At 38.7% G+C, this 23992-nt stretch overlaps 1 protein-coding gene across 2 annotated transcripts in view; it reads right to left on the minus strand.

Moving 5' to 3' along the window:
* The window catches only part of LOC126458159 (sodium-independent sulfate anion transporter-like), a 298589-nt gene that overhangs the window by 49374 nt on the left and 225223 nt on the right, over positions 1 to 23992 (minus strand). For both annotated transcript variants that reach the window (XM_050095024.1, XM_050095025.1), the window contains exons 4-6: positions 15024 to 15244; positions 12503 to 12668; positions 12258 to 12422 (exon numbers count right to left, since the gene is read on the minus strand). In XM_050095024.1, coding sequence (XP_049950981.1) covers positions 12258 to 12422; positions 12503 to 12668; positions 15024 to 15244 — 552 coding nt within the window. The remainder of the gene's footprint in view (positions 1 to 12257; positions 12423 to 12502; positions 12669 to 15023; positions 15245 to 23992) is intronic.

A 23992-nucleotide genomic window follows, 5' to 3' on the forward strand; every position in this document is an offset into this window, starting at 1 on the left:
CGTACGAAAAAGAGCCATCAAGCTAGGTTATGTTCGGACACAGAAATGTATGTCAATTTTTCTAAAACTGACACATTCATCTTTAAAGAACTCACAGGATATATATGTTATCTGTTAATTGTGATATCTTCAGATACACAATATAGATAATATTTGCTGTGAATTAAGCACTGTAATACAGTGCTACTATAAATGATGTATTTGTTTTCAAAGTTCCATATTTTCCAAAGTATTACATGTATAGATATGATTGATTTGTGAATAGAATCACTTACTCACTGAGTTTGCATTGTGGCTACCAGTTGGTTTTACAAGTGCAATGCCTTGACAAAATGGTTATGGTACAAACCAAGAAAATAGTATGGCATGCAGTCAGAAGGAATTACGGAAAAGAACAACCATGTAAACAGAGATGTGTGCATTGCACCAAGAATTTAGGGACACTGGTTATTTCTGTAAACAGAAAAGTACAGTTCAACCAAGTGAGACAGATGCAACTGTGGAGAGGTTGGGGGAAGCTTTGAAAAATTCAGAAGTCTGCACAAACCACAAACTTGGAATACTGTGTGGCAAACTATGTGGAAGATTTTTTGATGGTGGTTACATTTCAAACTGTAAGACCTGCAGCTTGTGTAACAATTAAAATGGAAGATTATGGCTGCCACTTTCAGTTTTGCATCACAATGCAGGAAGCAGCTGAGGATGAATATCATGATTCCAAGCCGATGTTCAGTGACAAAGCAACATTCCATTAACTGGAAGGGTTAATCACCAAGCTGTAAGAGTGTGGGGCAATGAAAATCCTCAAGAAATTGTGGTGGAAGTAGGAGATTCTCTAAAGTCTAATGTTTTCTGTACAGTGTAACAGCCAAAGCTGTATGGGCCTTTTTTCTTCTGTGAGAAGTCTGTGACAGGTACCTCTTACATTGCTATGTTGCAGCTGTGGTTGGTTCCACAATCCACTCATGATTCTAAGTATTTCATCTTCCAACAAGATGGGACAGCCCCTCATTGGAGCAACGATGTCTGTCGCTCTGTAAATGATGAACTTCTGCACCACTGGATTGGGCATCATGGAGAAGATGAAGTTGCTCTGTTGCCTTGGGTCCCCAGGTTTGCTTGCTTAACACCTTGTGACTTTTTCCTCTAGGGAATGTTGCTACAAATGATTACAACAAACCAGAATTAAGTGAACCTTCTATCAATAGTAGATTTCAATACTAAGCCTGTTTGATGAAATTTGTGATTTCCTTCTTTTTTCAGCTATTTTTAACTAAAGTTGCAAGTCTGATGTACAAAAGGGGAGCCTATGGGATTGGTGTAGTGCATGGAAATAAAGTTAACATTTTTCCACATTTGTCTGTAACATTTTAGAAATATGTTGTGATTTTTTATTTTAAAAGAAGTTAATTATCCTATAAATTCCATTTGTTCATTTTGACCAGAAATGGCATATATTTCACACTTCAGAATATTTTGGTTACAAAATTTGTCATAGAATTTTTTATCTACAAAATCAAAAACTGTTATAATTGTTTGAAAACAAACTCAATTTTTCATAAAAAAATCAGTCATATGAAAGAAAATATAAAATGTTTATTGTTTTGGCCACGTGTCATACATCTTTATTTTTATGAAAACTTTATTTCAAAATTATTTACAATAGTGTGTAACTGTTTTTATATTTACAAATATTGCCAATACAAAGACGCATGTTTTACTGTAACTGTTCACTCATGTATGCAGAAGGCTACTAAAAATTTTAATTTGAGCAGTTATGGCTCCGGAACATTCTAGAACTTCATTCTGTAATATATCATTGGTCATACATGCCAAAGGTTAGTTAAGTTAGTTAGTCTTTGTTTCAAGCTCAAATGGGAGAGTCTTTGTTTGGATCCAGAGTTGTGTGTCAGTCTTTGTGCTGTGTACAAAATATGCACCATTTATAACTTTAAGGTTGGAAACTGTGATTTGTATTGAAAATGCATTTGACATTTTATGAACTTGTTAACTGAAGACGGTGATTAGTACAAAATCAGTGTATGCTTGCAGGAAGACCTTTCTTTAATGATGCACAGAAGGCCGATGTATAAATTTCAATGTTTGCCATGTCTTGATGGGAAATAAACCAAGATGTGATGAAAATGTGAATAATTATCTTCGTTACTGTTCAACAAACCTGGACTTTTACAGCATACCCTAGAGATAACAATGTTTGGAGCCTCAAACATATCCCCAGAATTAATATTATTATATTTTGCTCATTGCAACAACCATTTTAGAATTGTTTTCTTTTAAATTTTTCTGTTTCATATATTGTACAACTATGCATTTGTATAGCTATATGACTAGGTGAAGAAATGCAATTCATTATCATCAAACTATATAACAATGAATTTTAATTGGATATATGGAGCAGTAGTGTTAGAACAAATGGAACAAACTTGACAACCACTTGGACATGTGTCATGTGACCAGAGGGGCATTCATAAACCATCTGTAGAGTGCAAAATGCAAACTTGGTGAGTTTACAACCATTCTCATGCACCAATCACATTAGCACATGTAATAATTTGGAAAATACAGAACTTTGAAGACGAATCAATCATTTATAGCAGTCTTTTATTTCAGACGAGATATGTTGCACATTACACTGAGGTGACGAAAGTCTTGGGTTACCTCCCAGTATCATGTCATGCATCCTTTTGCCTGGCATAGTGCAGAAAGACGATGTGACATAGACTGCCTCTACGGTCACCCATAATTGCAAAAGTGTTGCGAGTGCAAGATTTTGTGCATGAACTGACCTATTGATATTGTCCTGCAAATGTTCAATGGGATTCATGTTGGGCAATCTGGGTGACCAGATCATTTGCCTGAATTGTCCAGGATGTTCTTCAAACCATCAATCATGAATAATTGTGGACTGGTGACATAGCGGATTGTCATCCATAAAAAATTTCATCGTTGGTCGGGAATATGAAGTCCAAGTAGCCAAAAACAACCATCTCCAGTCAATGATCACTCAGTTTCATGTAAACACAACCCACTCCATTAGTGAGCCAACACAAGCTTGCACAGTGCCCTGCCAAGAACTTGGGTCCATGGCTACATGGGGTCTGTGCTGCACTCAAACCCTACCATCAGCTCTTACCAACTGAAATTGGGACTCAGGCCATGGTTTTCGAGTTGTCTAGGGTCCAACTGATAGGGTCACAAGCCCAGGAGAGACACTGCAGGTGTGGTTGTGCTGATAGCAAAGGCACTCACATCAGTCGTTAATTGAAGGTTGTTGGCCACTATGTTGTCTGTGGTAAAAGGTAATGAGTAAAATTTAGTATTCTTGGCACACTCTTGATGCTGTGGATCTCAGAATATTGAATTTTCTAAAGATTGTAGATGTAGATTTTCGAAATGGAATGTCCCATGCATAGCTCCACTTACCATTATGCATTCAAACTCTGTTAATTACCATCATAAGGCCATAATCACTTTGGAAACCTTTTTGCATCAATCACCTGACTACAAATGATATCTCTGCTGATGCACTGCCCTTTTATACCTTGTGTACATGATACTACTACCATCTGTATATGTGCATATCACTACCCCATGAATTTCATCACCTCAGTGTATACCAACAAAAATATTCTGCATAAGTGTGCCACGCTTTTTCTGACTTACACTTACAGTATGGAATTTCTGTTTGGGGAATCTCTAGCAACTACAACAAAAAAGAATTTTTATATTCCGAAAAAATCCATTTGGGCCATCCTGAATAAAGTACAAACTTACTCAAGAAGAACTGTCTTCCATAATTCACAAATTTTGACATTTCCATCCAGGTACATATCATCATCATCATCAGTTTTCTGCTGTATTAGCAGGTCCTTTGCCTCTCCATTTTGTGTGATCCATTGCTTCCTTCTTAAGGCTGCTGTATGTTGTACTGTCCATCAAGTAATACAGTATCTGAAATCTCTCCCTTCCTCACTTCCTTTTCCTTCTACATAACCTTCTAAAGCTGTTTTTATCAGTCCATCATTCTTTCTTAATATATGCCCAATCCAATTTCTTTTTCTTCTTTTTATTACTTCTAGTAACTGTATTTTCCCTCCCATCTGACAAGTAAATATACAGAACAATAATTTTGTTAATCAAAGGCAATAAATTACTAGGGAAAAATGGAGATGTTCATTCTCATGACAAGATTAAGGCCTGCTGAGAAGAATACCATACAGACTGAGGGCTACTGAAAAAGGTCCTTGATAATCAGGTGTGTAACTGGTTAAGTACCTTCCTATGAGTATAAAGGACAGTGTGAGTGAAACAAGATACCAGAAACTTATTGAGGATAATTTAACAGAAAAAGAATACAGGAGTTTAGGTATAAGTAATGAAGAATATGTTTATTATCCATATGTATGTATTTTTATCACTGAATGTATTGTGTATCAATGAAAATAACTAATTTTTGAAAATGTAATTCGTTAGATAAAAAAATCTACTCACTAAGATGCAGCAGGAGAAAACACACGTAAAGGTTAAAGAAATGTGCTAGCTTTCAGGGCCAATGGCTCCTTCTGGAGGAAGGGCTGAAAGGGAAGAAAGAGGGATGAATGAAAAGGGCTGGTGATAATTTGGAGTAGTCCACCAAATGTGGGTCAGGGGAGACTCACCGGACAGAATGAGAAGGAAATACTGATTGTTGGGGACTCCATGGGATGAGATTTGAAAACCTGAGACTTAAAGGTGAAAGATGGGATAGTAAGCAAGACAGAGATTACTGACAAAACATCATGCAATAATTAAAAAGAGAGGAAAGCTATGCGTAGTATATGTGGTGAAGGTGCTGGGCGGGGAAAAGTAGACAGGTTGGAAAATAAAACACACAGAAAACTGAAAGGTAGTGGAGAAAGGAGTAGTTATTGAGAAGAAATGCTGATACTGAGGAAATTAAAGAAAATAATTAATGTAAATTAAGACCAGGTGGGTGCTGAAAAGCAAGGACATGTTGCAATATCAGCTCCCACCTGCGGAGTTCTGAGAAACTAATGTCTGGTGCAAAAATCCAGATGGCACCTGTAGTGAAACAGACACCAAGGTCTTGACTGTCATGTAGTAGAGTATGACCTTCAACAGAGTACTGTGTGTTGCCAGTATACACCCTCTGCCTATGCCCATTCATCCTAACTGATAACTTGTTGGTAGTCATGCCAATGTAAAAGGCCTAACAGTGTTTACATAACAGCTAGTATATGACAAGTCGTTTCACATGTTGTTCTCCCTTTGATAGTATATGTATTGCCATTTACAGGATTGGTGTGGGTGGTAGTAGGTGGGTGCATAGGGCATGTCTTTCAGTGTGGAAAGTCACAGAGGTAGGAGCCATAGGGTAGGGAAATGGGTGCAGAAGGAGCATAGGGTCTGGCAAGGATATTGTGGAGATTTGGAGGGTGATAAAAAGCTATTTCTAGGAGTGCAAAATATCAGACAGAATGGACCTCATTTCAGGGCATTATTTTAGGAAGTCATAGCTTTGTCAAAGTAGCTGGATTAATGCATTAAAGACCAGTATAACACTAAGTGACAAGATGTGTACTCCTAAGTTGTTTTTAGAGGGGATCAACAGTACCAGAATTGGATGTGATGCCTTACGCACCCTCCTACTGTCACCTATACAAGGACTGTAATTAGTAAAACATGTACCATTAAAGGAAGAGCCACTTGTGAAACAACACATATCAGGCACCAGCTGTTATATGAAGACTGTTCAGCCTCTTACATTGGTGTGACTACCACCAAGATATCAGTTAAGATGAATGGGCGTAGAGAGAGGGGTATACTAACAATAAACAGTATCCTGTTGCAAAGCATGTTCTACAACATGACAGTCATGACTTCCATGTCTGTTTCGCCACATGTGCTGTCTGTAGGCTTCTGCCAGACACCATTTTCTCATAACTCTGCAGATGAGAACTGGTGTTACAACTTCTCTTTGGTTCTCGTCACCCGTCCAACCTTAATATACATTAATTATTTCATTACTTATATTCAATAATATCTTTGATATCAGTGTTTCTTCTCAGTAACTATTTCTTCCTCTATTTCCTTTCAGTTTACTGTATCTTTTATTTTTTGACCTGTCTATTTCCCCCCCCTCAGCACCTCTGCCACATACAATGCATTTAGTTTGTTGCTCTTGTTAGCTCTTTCAAGATGTTTTGCCAGTCTTGCTTATTACCCTAACTTCCAACTTTAAGCTCTTGGTTTTTCAAATCTCATCCTGTGCAGTCACCAACAATCAGTTTTCTCTTCTCACCCTGTCTGGTAAGTCCTCCTGACCAAGGTTCTGGCCAACTTTTCCAAATTCTCCCCATTTCCTAAACCTCACCAGCTCTTTTCCTTCATCCCTCTTCCTTCCCCTTCAGCTCTTCTGCCAGAAGAAGAAGCCGCTGACTCTGGAAACTTGTACATTTTTTTAACGTTAACCACCCGTGGTCTAGGGGTAGCATCTTTGATTCATAATCAAAACGTCTTCAGTCCCGGGTTCGATCCCTACCACTGCCTAAATTTTGATAAATAATCAGCATTGGCGGCCGAAGACTTGCGGCATAAGAAGTCAGCCTCATTCTGCCAAAGGCCTTGTCAAAGAGGGCGGAGGAGCGGATAGAGGTTCAGGGCACTCTCTTGTCCTAGGGGTGGGAAATTGCCCCTAAAGGCGGAAGAATCAGCAATGATCAACGACATGAGGATGCAGAAGGCAATGGAAACCACTGCATTAAAGACATGTAACGTGTATCAACAGGACATGTGGCCTGTAATTGAAGAAGTGTCATGATGATCTGTCCATTGGCAAAAGATTCCGGAATAGTCCCCCATTCGGATCTCCGGGAGGGGACTGCCAAGGGGGAGGTTACCATGAGAAAAAGATCGAATAATCAATGAAAGGATAATGTTCTATGAGTGGGGGTGTGGAATGTCAGAAGCTTGAATGTGGTAGGGAAACTAGAAAATCTGAAAAGGGAAATGCAAAGGCTCAATCTAGATATAGGAGGTGTCAGTGAAGTGAAGTGGAAGGAAGACAAGGATTTCTGGTCAGATGAGTATCGGGTAATATCAACAGCAGCAGAAAATGGTATAACAGGTGTAGGATTCGTTATGAATAGGAAGGTAGGGCAGAGGGTGTGTTACTGTGAACAGTTCAGAGACCTGGTTGTTCTAATCAGAATCGACAGCAGACCAACACCGACAACGATAGTTCAGGTATACATGCCGACGTCGCAAGCTGAAGATGAACAGATAGAGAAAGTGTATGAGGATGTTGAAAGGGTAATGCAGTATGTAAAGGGGGACGAAAATCTAATAGTCATGGGCGACTGGAATGCAGTTGTAGGGGAAGGAGTAGAAGAAAAGGTTGCAGGAGAATAGGGGCTTGGGACAAGAAATGAAAGAGGAGAAAGACTAATTGAGTTCTGTAACAAGTTTCAGCTAGTAATAGCGAATACCCTGTTCAAGAATCACAAGAGGAGGAGGTATACTTGGAAAAGGCTGGGAGATACGGGAAGATTTCAATTAGATTACATCATGGTCAGACAGAGATTCCGAAATCAGATACTGGATTGTAAGGCATACCCAGGAGCAGATATAGACTCAGATCACAATATAGTAGTGATGAAGAGTAGGCTGAAGTTCAAGACATTAGTCAGGAAGAATCAATATGCAAAGAAGTGGGATACGGAAGTACTAAGGAATGACGAGATACGTTTGAAGTTCTCTAATGCTATAGATACAGCAGTAAGGAACAGTACAGTAGGCAGTACAGTTGAAGAGGAATAAACATCTCTAAAAAGGGCCATCACAGAAGTTGGGAAGGAAAATGTAGGTACAAAGAAGGTAGCTGCGAAGAAACCATGGCTAACAGAAGAAATACTTCAGTTGATTGATGAAAGAAGGAAGTAAAAACATGTTCCAGGAAAATCAGGAATACAGAAATACAAGTCGCTGAGGAATGAAATAAATAGGAAGTGCGGGGAAGCTAAGACGAAATGGCTGCAGGAAAAATGTGAAGACATCGAAAAAGATATGATTGTCGGAAGGACAGACTCAGCATACAGGAAAGTCAAAACAACCTTTGGTGACATTAAAAGCAATGGTGGTAACATTAAGAGTGCACTGTTAAATGCAGAGGAGAGAGCAGATAGGTGGAAAGAATACATTAAAAGCCTCTATGAGGGGGAAGATTTGTCTGATGTTATAGAAGAAGAAACAGGAGTCGATTTAGAAGAGATAGGGGATCCAGTATTAGAATCGGAATTTAAAAGAGCTTTGGAGGACCTACGGTCAAACAAGGCAGAATGGATAGATAACATTCCATCAGAATTTCAAGTGGCAACAAAACGACTATTCATGTTGGTGTGTAGAATATATGAGTCTGGCGCTATACCATCTGACTTTCGGAAAAGCATCATCCACACAATTCCGAAGACGGCAAAAGCTGACAAGTGCGAGAATTATCGCACAATCAGCTTAACAGCTCATGCATCGAAGCTGCTTACAAGAATAATATACAGAAGAATGGAAAAGAAAATTGAGAATGTGCTAGGTGACGATCAGTTTGGCTTTAGGAAAAGTAAAGGGACGAGAGAGGCAGTTCTGACATTACGGCTAATAATGGAAGCAAGGCTAAAGAAAAATCAAGACACTTTCATAGGATTTGTCGACCTGGAAAAAGCGTTCAACAATATAAAATGGTGCAATCTGTTCGAGATTCTGAAAAAAGCAGGGGTAAGCTATAGGGAGAGACGGGTCATATACAATATGTACAACAACCAATAGGGAATAATAAGAGTGGACGATCAAGAATGAAGTGCTCGTATTAAAAAGGGTGTAAGACAAGGCTGTAGCCTTTCACCCCTACTCTTCAATCTGTACATCGAGGAAGCAATGATGGAAATAAAAGAAAGGTTCAGGAGTGGAATTAAAATACAAGGTGAAAGGATATCAATGATATGATTCGCTGATGACATTGCTATCCTGAGTGAAAGTGAAGAAGAATTAAATGATCTGCTGAATGGAATGAACAGTCTAATGAGTACCCAGAATGGTTTGAGAGTAAATCGAAGGAAGACGAAGGTAATGAGAAGTAGTAGAAATGAGAACAGCGAGAAAATTAACGTCAGGATTGATGGTCACGAAGTCAATGAAGTTAAGGAATTCTGCTACCTAGGCAGTAAAATAACCAATGACGGACGGAGCAAGGAGGACATCAAAAGCAGACTCACTATGGCAAAAAAGGCATCTCTGGCCAAGAGAAGTCTGCTAATATCAAATACCGGCCTTAATTTGAGGAAGAAATTTCTGAGGATGTACGTCTGGAGTACAGCATTGTATGGTAGTGAAACATGGACTGTGGGAAAACCAGAACAGAAGAGAATCGAAGCATTTGAGATGTGATGCTATAGACAAATGTTGAAAATTAGGTTGACTGATAAGGTAAGGAATGAGGAGGTTCTGCACAGAATCGGAGAGGAAAGGAATATGTGGAAAACACTGATAAGGAGAAGGGACAGGATGATAGGACATCTGCTAAGACATGAGGGAATGACTTCCATGGTACTAGAGGGAGCTGTAGAGGGCAAAAACTGTAGAGGAAGGCAGAGATTGGAATACGTCAAGCAAATAATTGAGGACGTAGGTTGCAAGTGCTACTCTGAGATGAAGAGGTTAGCACAGGAAAGGAATTCGTGGCGGGCCGCATCAAACCAGTCAGTAGACTGATGGAAAAAAAAAAAAAAAAAAAAAAAAAAAAAAAAAAAAAAAAAAAAAAAAAAAAAAAAAAAAGTGTTTACTCCTGACACATCTTAGTGAATAACTTTTTTTATGTATTCAATTACATTGAAAGTATTGTATGCATCATATGTTTTTATAGGTCTGTTCTGTAGTCACCTGAGTTAAAGTGTATGTAAATAACTTTTGGAACTAATTATAAACTGAGAGAAAGATACATGTAACATCAATATCATATGTTGATATTTTGTATTGTAATATGAGGCTAAATATTTTAAGAGACTGAATTAAGTTAACTTAAAACACACACACACACAAATACAATAAAATAATGAACCTTGAATAACTCTCATGTATTCAGCCAGGTGGCATTGGTCTAAAAGCCACCTTTTAGATGACACCACCTGTTTAAATATTCATGAATTATTCAAGATTTTCCTATTCAGACTTAAAAGAATTTGGAGAGAATCACCACGTCAATGTGGGATCAGATTTCAGATAATAAGTTGTGGGCTTACCCCCAAACCTGCAACATATAACAGCTGTCATAGTGATATCTGAAAGTACATTTAAGCAAAATAGATTCCATATGCTCTCCACTTATACTCAGAATCTATTTAAGAGCACATGTCTAGTTCACTGATAAGTGAAAAGCTATCGATATGACCCGCAGAAATTATTGTTCTGATGATGAATTGTGGTAAGATACAACTGGAAGACTGCAAGAAGAATAGCAACAGAAAAAGAAGCAACTATATTGATATTTATTTACTCTCCACTTATGAAAGAAAATAATACTTTAAAAAATCATATCAGAAGCTCACATGGAATGATCCTATTTGCAGGATATGTCAAATACAGGCATGACATTTTGGATCATTATATTAAAAGATTCTACAAGGGAAATTGGAGCAAATCATTATTCAGTATGAAAATTCCTCTCAGTTCTATAGAACCAAAAACAATTAAATCCATGTGCGCATGTGTTTCTCTCATACCTTACCCTGGCTTTTATCAGATGAAGCTACATTTATTTTTCAACACTGAAAATGAAGGAAGAAAGGTTAATGTTAAGTCTTTTTAGCAGCAATGTCAATGGAATCCACACAGTAACTCTGGTGGAGAAGAATGCAAGGTTGAATCAGCTTGACATTTTCCCATCATAACTTAATGTAACAAGGCATCATCTAAATCAAAACAGCCAAAATGAGATCTAAGCCCTGTGCTTTCAAAATCTGAATTCAGTGCTTTCACATTTGCATCAACATGTCCAATAGAAAAGAAAATGTATGTGTTAACTTTTTTTCATGTCTTTACTTGTTGATAGTTTTTATGATATGAACATTTTCACATAAAGGACATAACATCATGTTGTGTCTAGACAAGACATCCTAGACACAATGAGAGGAAGCCGAAAGGCACGCGCTATGCTAAAGCTGGATGGCGGGAGGTCTGAAACAGGATACGTAATAAATGCTATAAAGAAAAGTACGTAGCTTCTGGAATACTTAACTTTAATCCATCCTTTTGGTACATCTGGAGATTGTGGCGATACAAGTGAGACTCTTTAGATACATGCAATGTTACTAACGGCGCCTTGCTAGGTCGCAGCCATTGACTTAGCTGAAGGCTATTCTAACTATTGGCTCGGCTAATGAGCTATGCTTCATCCGTGTAGTCGCTAGCAAAGTCGTCCGTACAACTGGGGCGAGTGCTAGTCCGTATCTCGAGACCTGCCTTGTGGTGGGGCTCGGTCTGCGATCCCTGACAGTGGCGACACGCGGGTCCGACATGTACTAATGGACCGCGGCCGATTTAAAGCTACCACCTAGCAAGTGTGGTGTCTGGCGGTGACACCACACATCATTCATAGAAAATCTTTATATTTTTGGGCCAGATAAGCAGATGTTAGCAACTAATTTTTTTATAGATAAATGGAACAGCTTTTACAAATGGAATGTGCTACAGTTCTTACCATGGTACCTTCATTGACCCACATATCATTGTTCAGACAGATCATGTTATTTGTCCTATTCTCTCCATATCCACGAAAGTTATCTTTTGTGATGGAATCCGTTTTTGTTTCCTTATGTGTGTATGTTTCTTAATCATATATTTTAAAGCACATTATGTAAAAGATATTAGCAGCATGATGCTAAAGTAATAGTTATCTGAAAGGAATTTCACAGAAACTAAAATGTTTGCTTGTTGTATGAATTTCAGTAGGCATTTTAAATGATTTTATTCACAAAATGTGTGACTAAATTTGGTAGATGTGTAACACAATAAAAAGAATAAAATGTATACTTTTTAGAATCAGATTAAAATATGTTACAGTACTGGAATTTCTGTCTCATCAAACTGAATTTGTTTATTGTCTCTTTTCCTGTACCAGTTTCATAGTGGGATAGTTTATCTGCTATTATCATACTTTAATCTATGTAATCTGCATATTAATAAATACTTACAAAATGCTTTTGCAATTGCCACATTTCCCAGTATGGCAACAATGGGAACAACTGCAAGGCCACTTCCAAGATAAGAGCACATATCACCAAATGAAAGTGTTTTATTGTCAAATGAAGTGCTGAATGGTGGGGGAGTTACAGTTGGTAGGCCAGGTTCTATTCTTCCTGCATTAGTAAACAAATAATTAGTGTTGGATATGTAAAACTCCAGTATTTGAATCAGATCATACAGTTTCATAACATACCTGTGAGAATGAATGGTATTTTTTCATCTTCACTAACGTAATAAGCAACAGCTGTGCTTATAATGACAATGACTGCATTCCGCCATGTAGAAATGCACCATATAAATTTTGAAATGATTTTCACTGTCAGTGAGCTGGTATCCTTAAATTTTAGGTCCTTAAGTTTCTGTAAGCAGAAAATAGCGGAGTGGTGTAATTGGACAGATAAAAAATCTACTCACCAAGTGGTGGCAGGAGAACACACACACAAAAAGGTTTAATGTATACAAGCTTTTGGAGCCAATGGCTCCTTCTTCTGACAGAAGAGTTGGAGGGAAGGGGGAGGGGTGAAGGGAAAGGAGTGGAGAGGTTTAGAAAAAGAGGTACAGTTCAGAAAAGTCACCCAGAACCCCGTGTCAGGGGAGGGTTACCAGACGGGATGAGAAGGAAAGAGTGACAGAATTACATAATACATGTATACCTTTGTACTTAGCTAGATTTATTGTAATTTGGTGTTTCATCATCTGTGTTGAAATGTTGAGTACATAGTTAAAACTCAAAAATTAATTCACAGAAATACTGTAACTGTGTCAGTCTCAGCTTAAGATGAAACAATGTTACATGCAGAAAAACACAATATTCTGTATAGTGGAAAAAGATGTTGCATTAGGAAATAGAAGCATTGGAGAGGAATCAACAAGGAGTAAGATAATAGTTATTGACACATTCATGGCCAGTGCCTGTTATAAAAGAGTAACATAACAGTATTGAGAATCTGACACAATAATTTAACACTGAGAGGACAATTTAATAGGCAGGAATCTCTATGTAATGTCCCACTGATTGTGGGAAGATATTATTCGTACATGATTTGAGAAAAAACAAATGATCTGATCACATTACAAATGAACTATTCCTTGCGGTGTTTTTATGCACGACTTCTTTTCAACCTTGAACTGTGACAACTTTCTTGAAAACAGATCAACACAGTGACAGGAGATGAACAGTTTACTACACACTTGCAATTTGCCAGGAAATGTCTTACAGGCCTACAAGATCTAACATGAAAATATGAAACAGATGTTGCAAATATATGTACTTATTAAATATGGTATGTTTGGTCAGTCAGTAGTGGTAGCCTTCAAAGTATGACCCAGCTGAGTCCAACACATCTGCATGGTTCCATACTGAGGAAGACTTTTCTAATGTCATTTTCCTTAAGGCTCCACAGAATCTTTCTATTTTCACTTTCTATCACAGCTTAAGAACACATTTTTCGACTGCCTCTGAGTTGATCAATTTTGATTAAACTTATCGCATCCTAGGGACACAGATCAAGGTTGTGATTATAGTCATGCACTAATATGCTATGACAGAGTATTCTTTAGAAACTTGAATGTATTTTTTAAAATTGTTTTTCAGACGTTGCAAGACACTATTAAAATATGATTCTAGTCTCACTGTTTGATTACATTTACTCCTTATTAATGAAACAGCTTTGTGGAGGCTATCCCTTCATGAACGGAAACAATGTGATGTTCAAACTGAAAAATATCAGTTTCTGTGCCGCACATAGATGGAGTGCTGACAGGCAGCATTATCTGTGTTTCAAGAAACAGAAACCAGCTAACCAAGATGAAACTATCAAAAGTCAGACACTCACCACAGGACTATCTCCATTTAAAAGTGAGGATATAACACATTTCAGTAAGTGGGCTGGTGGCTTACTAAGCCCATACAATCTATCATCCAACAACAGTATTTTATGTTTCTAGTCATGTGGTGTGATTTTCAATGCACTTTTTTTCTGTCATGAGTATTCCCACCCTGTGTCAACCTATTCATTTCAAAGGAGTGCCTGCACCATATTAATCTCCGATAATTACTCAGTTTGGTGATATTTGGATTAAAAGCAGCAGGTCATTCATAGGCTTCAAGAGAAACATTTCTCTCTGAATCTTATGTGATATGGCATCTATTCAGTTCCTATTGATCTGTTGATGTGTGGCTCTCTTGGTCAAGATTGAGTCTTGATAACTACTTGGTGCTTTCACTGCTCTTAATAATTTACCATTGAGTACTGTAGTAAAAAAATTTCTGACACCAATTTTTAGGGAGGTATGAAGGAAATCTGTTCACTTCTTGCCTAATGTGAATTAGACATATATTCTTCAGCAAAACCATTCGGCAAATATTTATAATGATTGTGTGGGAACTTGCTAGGCAGTTTGTTTTATGTATTGTTCCAGAGAGGTATTTATTTTTGTCAAGTGACCATATCTCTCGGTTTGGATTTATGCACTCCTTTTTGTTGTGTACTGAGTACCACAGAATGAGTCTGGCTGATATGAAATCCATCTCACCATCTAAATTTGTTCTCTCTTAACAAAAGTTTTCACCTAACAGTTTATTTCAAATTTTGAAGTTTTGGGGTAGCATAAAAATCTTTCTTATTAGGAGTGACCAAACTTTTATAAATCTATGTTAGCTATCATTAGCTTAAGCTTCTGCCTTGTAAATAAAACAGCTAAAATCATCTTACCCGGAGTGTTAATAATGCTGTAATGCAGAAGAGTGACAGTATAGCATCCCAGAGACGAGTTGATCCAATGTTTTCAAAGATTGCAACCACTGTCTCAGCAAAATTGTGACCCTTGATGCTTAGGCCCAACAGGCCCTTGACCTGTGAGCATGCTATAATGAGAGCAGCAGCAGATGTGAAGCCTGTCACAACTGGGACAGAAACAAACTCCACTAGGAAACCTATAAGAAAAAAATCAAGTATCAGACACCATTATTACAGCTACCTATTTTCTATTGAACTACATAAAATTTTTATTTCAAATCTTGCTTATTGTTGTAAAACCTTAATTTATTCATTATTGTGGAGAGCACCATAAAAAGTTAACAAAGTGACCACCTAGAAACATTCAGTGTTACTATTTTAAGAAAAATGGAAGAACTATTATTGTTATGTCAGTTATTGTAACGGATAGTATACATATTTGTGTGTGCATGCATGCAAACACACACACACACACACACACACACACACACACACACACACACATCGTACCACACATCAAAGATAAAATTAAAACATTCATTAACTGTAGCTTTATTTTTAATGTGAGCCATCATTTCACTGTAGACACTGGCGTATCTGTGGAACACACACACACACACACACACACACACACACACACACACACACACACACAGGCGCGCGCGCGCGCGCGCGCGCGCGCGCGCCCACACACACACACACACACACACACAAATGGCTCTGAGCACTATGGGACTTAACTTCTGACGTCATCAGCCCCTAGAACTCAGAACTACTTAAACCTAACTAACCTAAGGACATCACACACATCCATGCCCGAGGCAGGATTTGAACCTGCGACCGTAGCGGTTGCGCGGTTCCAGACCGCCTAGAACCGTTCGGCCACTCCGGCCGGCACACACACACACACACACACACACACACACACACACACACCACAGTGGCATGTGTGTGTGTGTGTGTGTGTGTGTGTGTGTGTGTGTGTGTGTGTGTGTGTGTGTGAGTGTGTATATGTGTGAGTTTTCCACAGATACTGTACCAGTGTCCTCATGATACGCCAGTGTTTACAGTGAAATGCTGGCTCACATTAAAAATAAAGCTACAGTTAATGATGTGTGTGTGTGTGTGTGTGTGTGTGTGTTCCACAGATGCTGTAGCAGTGTCCTCATGATAGGCCAGTGTCTACAGTGAAATGATGGCTCACATAAAAAATAAAGCTACAGTTAATGAATGTTTTAATTTTATCATTGATGTGTGGTATGATATGAGGCTAAAGTAATTCAACAAAATTTGCAAGAATATTTCTTGATCCAGATTTAGCATAAAGTACAGAATTGTAGAAGTAATATTGGACATGTCAGACTAACATAACATAACAGGACATAGAGTAAAAACAAAAAAAAAAATGTATATACATATAAACATTTTACACTACATTTAGCTGATTGAAATACATCTCAAGTAAAGTTATGGTTTTTTTCTACTTAGAAATTCTTGCGCAGAGTAATAGCAGTGCTTTGTTAGCAGTGCCTTTAGGGCCATTCCACATTAAAGGGACCAATGTTAGAAAGTGTCCCACTTGACCATCTCCAAAGCTAAAGAAATTTGGTGTGAAGGTTCTATATGGTCTTTGATGGTTATATACCAAATTTCAGACCACTATCTTGTGTGGTTGAATTCTTAGAGGATTTTAAAGAGAGGCTACTCACCTCTGCATCATGTACGAAGGTGAAAATGTCCCAATTTCGCTAGGCCTTTTTAAAACTTCTAGCAAATATTTGCTCATTAAGTTCCATAATTAATTATTTTTATTCGAGTGTATAAGTCAGTTTCAAACATTATTTTAATACATGACATAAAAACAAGTATAGTACAAAACACAGCAAATTCGCGGAACGAAAATACTGAAAGGTCAGTTCCATTTTTGGTTAAGCACTTCTACAATTTTGTCAATGATAGATTCAGGATAACTGTATTGTCTTCCTGATGATGATGATGATGATAATGGGGCTTCTAAAGTCAGGAATCCAGCAGGTATCTCTAGCAGACAGCCAATGGAAGGAATGTGCATGACTGTTTGGGTGCATAAAACTGATGAGGACGTCATGTTGTTCATGTGAAACTTCACACATTTCCAATCCACCAAAAATTTACATAGATACAAGTAACATACTATCCTGGTTGTAAACTTGGAATTGAGACTGCTGGAATTTCTTCATCTGCTTCAAAGGTGTCAACTATGAATGCTGTAGCATCATTGGAAACTCTGCTTATTCTGAGCTGATTACAATTAATTGATTTTCTCTTGAAATTTGGTGTGTAACCATCAAAGACTGTATAGAGCCTCCACACCAAATTTCATTAGATTTGAAGATGGTTGAGTGGGGACCCCTAGTCCCCTTTATTTGGAATGACCCTTTAGTCTGTTATTAAATATTGTCTTAGGGACGATGTGTATTTCTTTTGACATGTTACTGTATATATAATACCATAATGGTTTACACTTTTCTGATACAATGATGTTCTGGAATACATTTGGGGGATATCTAATTGTGCTCTAGTGTCATATGTGTACATCCTCATCCAGCAATAGTTTATCATTTTTCATAAGATATAAACATGAAACATAACTCCAAGCTCAGTAAAAGAAGGTGTACAAGATTCTATTTTTAAGGCCAGAAATTATCCTCAGGCCTCATTTTTGCATTCAAAATACAGTTACACTCTGAGTTGTATTTCTTCAGAAAACGTATTTCCTCAGAAAATGATTTTCACAACAAAGCTGTGAACTGAATTGTGCATAGTGTGCCTGCCTCACCATCTACTTTTTGTAGTTTTTAATATCTTCAAACCGTAGCACACTGTTGAGAGTTGCTTTGACAAGTTACTTACACCTGTATCCCATTTCAAGTCTTACTGAACCCACAGACCCATGATTTTTGTAGGTATAGGAGCTAGGTTGTCACAGCTGTTTTTTGTAAATTAATTCAGTGAGCCACAGCATGAATTTTAATGTATGTCAATAATTTAAAACAAATATTTGGTCTGTTTATGGAGATTAATAAAATTTATATACAATAATGTAACCTCAAAATTTCCATGATATTCTGATGAGGATTAGTAGTAGCCTTGTATGGAAATGTAACAGGTAAGACTAGCAATATAAACAACAGAAAGATGGAAACTCTTGAAATGTTGTGTTACAGAAAAATGCACTTGGTGAGATAGGTATTCCAATTTTGATGATGCTGATGATGATATTGAATGTGGGGAATGATAATCAGGATTCTTATGAGATGTCAGCATGCTGATCTTGTGGGGAGGGGATGATGGCTGTCCCACAGGCAGAGTTGCTTATAAGGCATTAAAATCCACCTGCAAATTGTAAAAACTGTGATCATGGTACACTGAAGAATCACACATAAAATCAATTACTATGAATACTAAACCCCCTGAGCAAGCTATCCATTCAGAGCACGTTGACCTCCCCTCCCCGACACTTTAAGGACAAGGCCCAACATTCCACAGAATTTCAAAACCTGTATTACACTGGTGAGAATGGTGGGTAGATCACCAACCAAAGTCATGATTGCCATTATGCCAGTGTTTACCATAAAACATTGATAGCTAAAACATGCTGCACTGCAAGCGGCACACTACAAACTTCACAGAGTGGTGGACCTCCCCACATGTTTTAATTGGCAGTGTTCTATTCACAGTCTGTTGAGCAGCACTTTCTTCCACTAGTATGGTTAGCATGAAGTCCACCATGCTTTCATGTTCGTTTTAATTGACCACAGTTTGTTGCTTGCCTCTTACAACATTCAGTTTCCCACTGACACATGATTAGTTTGTGAAAAAAATGAGTGACTGTGTGCAGGGTGACAGCACATCAAAGCACAAAACCATCCCAATGTGCTTAATTGGCTGCTTTGTTGGCTGTGTCATCTGTATTCTGATGTGTCTTGGTGCCCAGCAAAAGACTATCTACATGCCTTAGTGTCAGATTTGCTGTAAGGTGCCATGTATGATCTGAATCAACTTGTCCACTGGATACATTAAGTGTACCACTTGCATTGCACTGAGTGAGTCACTACAGATGAGAAACTTTCAACTGTTATGCCTTTGTGTCTGCTCCAGTGCCTTCAGAACTCCATATAAGTCTACATCATAACAAGAAAGACATATTAGGGAAAACAGCTGAAAACCAGATGGCATTTCCTTGCTGGACTCTATCTATAAATACAATTATAAAACCATGATATGTACTTAAAGTTAAAGAAAATTAATTTGTAATAACAATCTGGTGTACAAGTTTTCTTGCACTCTGTCAGGCTTAAAATCACCATGGGCCTCACCAAGGTGGCAGGTTGTCTATTCCTGGCTGCATATTTAGAGATCTGATACATACAGATCTGTGAGACAGTATTCTGGATGGTTTGGCTACATGTTGCCAATTTCTGAACAGCTCCTCAAAGTTGGAATGGACTGCCACACTAATTGCCATGGCTGAGGTAATCCTAAATGCCAATGGCTGTACCACAATGGTAACACCGATTCTTGTCAGATCACCAAAGTTAAATGATGTCAGGCTTGGCTAGCATATGGATGGGTGACCATCCGGCTCTGTTGAGCACTGTTGGCAAGCAGGGTACACTCAACTCCTATGAGGCCAATTGTGGAGCTACTGTAGCCTACTGGGCCAGTCCAATAGGGTTCAGTCAATATGCTCAATAAAACTGCAGGGGACAGGATCTGTTAGTGCCCCAAATATTCAATGATTTGGTGCTTTTTTTCCATAGGTCTTTCAGGTGTGGTAGCCAGATGAATTTTGTGTCATGGGTAGATTGAGTAACTAGGCTATTTTCCCTTGACTAACAGAAGGGATAGATTAATAGGAGACATCCTGAGGCATTAAGAAATAGTTAATTTGATAATGGAGGGAAGTGTCTTTGGAGACGGGGGGTTGGGGGGGTTGTAAAGAGAGACCAAGACTTGACTACAGTAAGCAGCTTCAAGTACATGTAATTTGCAGCAGGCATGCAGAAATGAAGAGACTTTCAGGGGATAAACTAGCATGTAGAGAAAGGTTACAATAGTATGCACAATTCAAACCTGTTGTGGAGAGCACACAGTGTATGGTATCCTTTTCTACACTTTTTATTCCTTTTTGGATTTCATGAAGGAAGAACAGTTGTCTTTACACATCCATTTAAGCCTGAATTTCTGTAATTGTATCAGTATGGTCCTTACACATTTTATATCTGGGAGAAAGTAAAATACTTCTTAACTCATATGACATGCAGATTCTCTGAAGTTCAAAGACAAGGCTCTCTGTGACTCAAAATATCCCTTCCATAGCGTCTCCCATTGAAGTTTGCTTGTTAAACATTTTTGTGATGTTGTTGTAAAAACTAAACAACCCAATTCTAATCACACAGCTCTTCTTTGAATACTCTCTGTATAATTTATTAACCCAATTGAGTAAAGATCCCATATTCATAAACAGTGCCTAAGAAGTGATCAAACAGGGATATTCCAAGCTACTGCATCTGTGGTTGAATAATACCTCTTTAGGGTTTTATAATAACTCATTGTCTGATATCTACGAGGGCGGTTCAGAAAGTAACCTCCGATTGGTCACAGTGCGGGTTGTGGGGGGAGTAGCGATGCCATCTGTGCGTTCACGCACTCAACAGGTCAGTCGGCATCAAGCCGTGGTCGAGTGAACATCGTACCTGCGCTAGTTTAGTTTTTGTGGCGGTTTGAAATGTGTGCTGCAATAGAAAACCCCGCCAAATGTGAAGTGCGTGCTGTCATAAGGTTTTTTACAGCCAAAGGATATTCTGCAGCAGCTATTCATCATGAGCTTTGTGCCGTGTACGGACCAAGAGTTATGAGTGAAGGAGTTGTCCGTGAATGGGTACGTTTATTTAAAAGTGGACGAGAAAACGTTCATGATGAAGAGAGGAGTGGTAGACCATCATTGGTGACTGACGAACTCGTTCAGACAGTTGATGCAAAAGTTCGTGAAAATCGACGTTTCTCAATGTCGGAGTTGTCTACCGGTTTTCCACAGATTTCTAAGACTCTCTTGTATGAGATAGTGACAGCAAGATTGGGTTACTGTAAGTTCTGTGCACGATGGGTGCCCAAAATTCTTACCGACCACCACAAAACTCAAAGAATGGCCTCTGCATTAGACTTTCTGTCACGTTATGAGGACGAAGGAGAACCATTGTTAAACAGAATCGTGACCGGTGACGAAACCTGGATTAAGTACGTGAACCCTGAGACAAAAGAACAATCAAAGATGTGGGCACATTCAAATTCGCCTACCAAACCAAGAAAAGCCTCGCAAGATTTTTCTGCCAGAAAACTGATGGCAACGGTGTTTTGGGATGCCAAAGGGGTGTTGTTGGTTGAATTCATGGAACGTGGTACGACCATTAATCAAGACGTGTACTGTGAAACAATAAAAAAGTTACGACGGGCTATACAGAACAAACGCCGTGGTATGCTGACTTATGGTATCGTTTTTTTGCACGATAACGCCCGTCCTCACTCTGCTCGCAGAACAACAGCCCTTCTTGAGTCCTTCAAGTGGGACATTATCAACCATCCACCTTACAGCCCAGACCTGGCGCCAAGTGATTATCACCTCTTCATGCATTTGAAGAAATGGCTCGGGTCACAGCGGTTTGATGACGACGAAGAGCTCAAAGATGCGGTCACAGGCTGGCTCCAGGCACAAGCGGGTGATTTTTATGCAGAAGGAATTTCAAAGCTTGTGAAGAGATACGATAAGTGCCTCAATCGCTATGGAGACTATGTAGAAAAATAGTGCAAAGATGTAGTTGTAAGATGTATATATTAAAATATTTTTATTTAACTTGGTGTATTTTTTTAAATCAACCGGAGGTTACTTTCTGACCGGCCCTCGTATTTTCTCCATGTCTATAGTTATGTGACCATTCCAAATTGAAGTGTAACAGGGAGATACTTCTGGGTACTTTGAAGGACATAACTGAGCCTCATGAAAAATTATTGACTGTGCAGTTAAACATTGTCAGGTAATGTAGTCTATTTACTCACATTAAATCACATTTATATTTTTTTAGAAGTTGCTGCCAGCTTTAATACCAGCCACTGACCATCTCCAAGTCTTCCTAGATATAGTCTAGGTCAGTAACAATTTTCTAACATCACACCATTGAATACGGTGTGGAAAGAAACAACCTGATAATAAAATGAGAGTAGTATAGGGGATGTAAAGTACAGCAAAACTTTCAAAATAATTGTAGACTGGAAATGCATCTTTATGGATACACGGACATAAAATGACAGCCAGTCAGCAATGGGCATGTGTGTGCATTTAAACTAACTGGCATCAAGTAATGCATGTTATCCTATAGAGCGCAGTTACTAATTAAACTGTAAGAATCCAGAGCGTCATAGCGGCAATACTGAATAATATTCTCAGGCTTTCAGCTGCATCATGTAGTTGAAAAGCCACAAGCTTTCAATCAAATATACACTATGTGATCAAAAGTATTTGGACACCTGGCTGAAAATGGCTTACAAGTTCGCAGCATCCTCCATTGGTAATGCTGGAATTCAATATGGTGTTGGCCAACCCTTAGCCTTGATGACAGCTTCCACTCTCGCAGGCATATGTTCAGTCAGGTGCTGGAAGGTTTCTTGTGGAATGGCAGCCCATTCTTCATGGAGTGTTGCACTGAGGAGAGGTACTGATGTTGGTCAATGAGGTCTGGCATGAAGTTGGCATTCCAAAACATCCCAGAGGTGTTCTGTAGGAATCAGGTCAGGACTCAGTGCAGGCCAATCCATTACAGGGGTGTTATTGTCATGTAATCACTTTGCCACAGGCCATGCATTATGAAAAGGTGCTCGATCACGTTGAAAGATGCAATTGCCATTCCCGAATTGCTCCTCAACAATGGGAAGCAAGAAGGTGCTTAAAACATCAATGATTTGACTGTGCTGTGATAGTGCCCAGCAAAACAACAAGGGGTACAAGCCCCCTCCATGAGAAACACAATCACACCATAACACCACCACCTCCGAATTTCACTGTTGGCATTACACACGCTGACAGATGACGTTCACTGGGTATTTGCTATACTCACACCTTGCCATTTGATCACCACACTATGTACTGTGATTCATCAGTCCACACAACATTTTTCCACTGTTCAATCGTCCAATGTTAATGCTCCTTACACCAAGCCAGGTGTCATTTGTCATTGCTGTGTGGCTTATGAGCAGCTGCTCGGCCATGAAATCCAAGTTTTCTTACCTCCCACCTAACTGTCATAGTACTTGCAGTGGATCCTGATGCAGTTTGGAATTCCTGTGTGATGGTCTAAATAGACGTCTGCCTATTACATATTACGACCCTCTTCAACTGTCGGTAGTCTCTGTCTGTCAACAGACAAAATCAGCCTATAGACTTTTGTGCTGTACATGTCCCTTCATGTTTCCAATTTGCTATCACATCAGAAACAGTCGACCTAGGGATGTTTAGGAGTGTGAAAATCTTGCATACAGACGTATGACACAAGTGACACCCAATCACCTGACCATGTTCGAAGTCCGTGAGTTCCGTGGAGTGCCTCATTCTGCTCTCTCAGGATATCTGATGACTACTGAGGTCGCTGATATGGAGTACCTGGCATTAGGTGGCAGCACAATGCAGCTATTATGAAAAATGAACTTTTTGGGTGTCCGGATACTTTTGATCACATAGTGTACTTTAGACCTTGTGAAGTCACAATGGTCAAGTAGTAGATCAAAAAATTGTGGTATTTTAACCACCTGACATGGCTGGCAGCCGAACATTTTATTCTCTAATTAAATTAGCTGAAGATAATGGTTTCCATCAGATGAAGCCAAAGCTAGCCAAAATCCTATTCTTGCCTGGT

The sequence above is a fragment of the Schistocerca serialis genome, chromosome 2 (assembly GCF_023864345.2).
Source record: "Schistocerca serialis cubense isolate TAMUIC-IGC-003099 chromosome 2, iqSchSeri2.2, whole genome shotgun sequence".
In the NCBI taxonomy this organism is placed as follows: Eukaryota; Metazoa; Arthropoda; class Insecta; order Orthoptera; family Acrididae; genus Schistocerca; species Schistocerca serialis.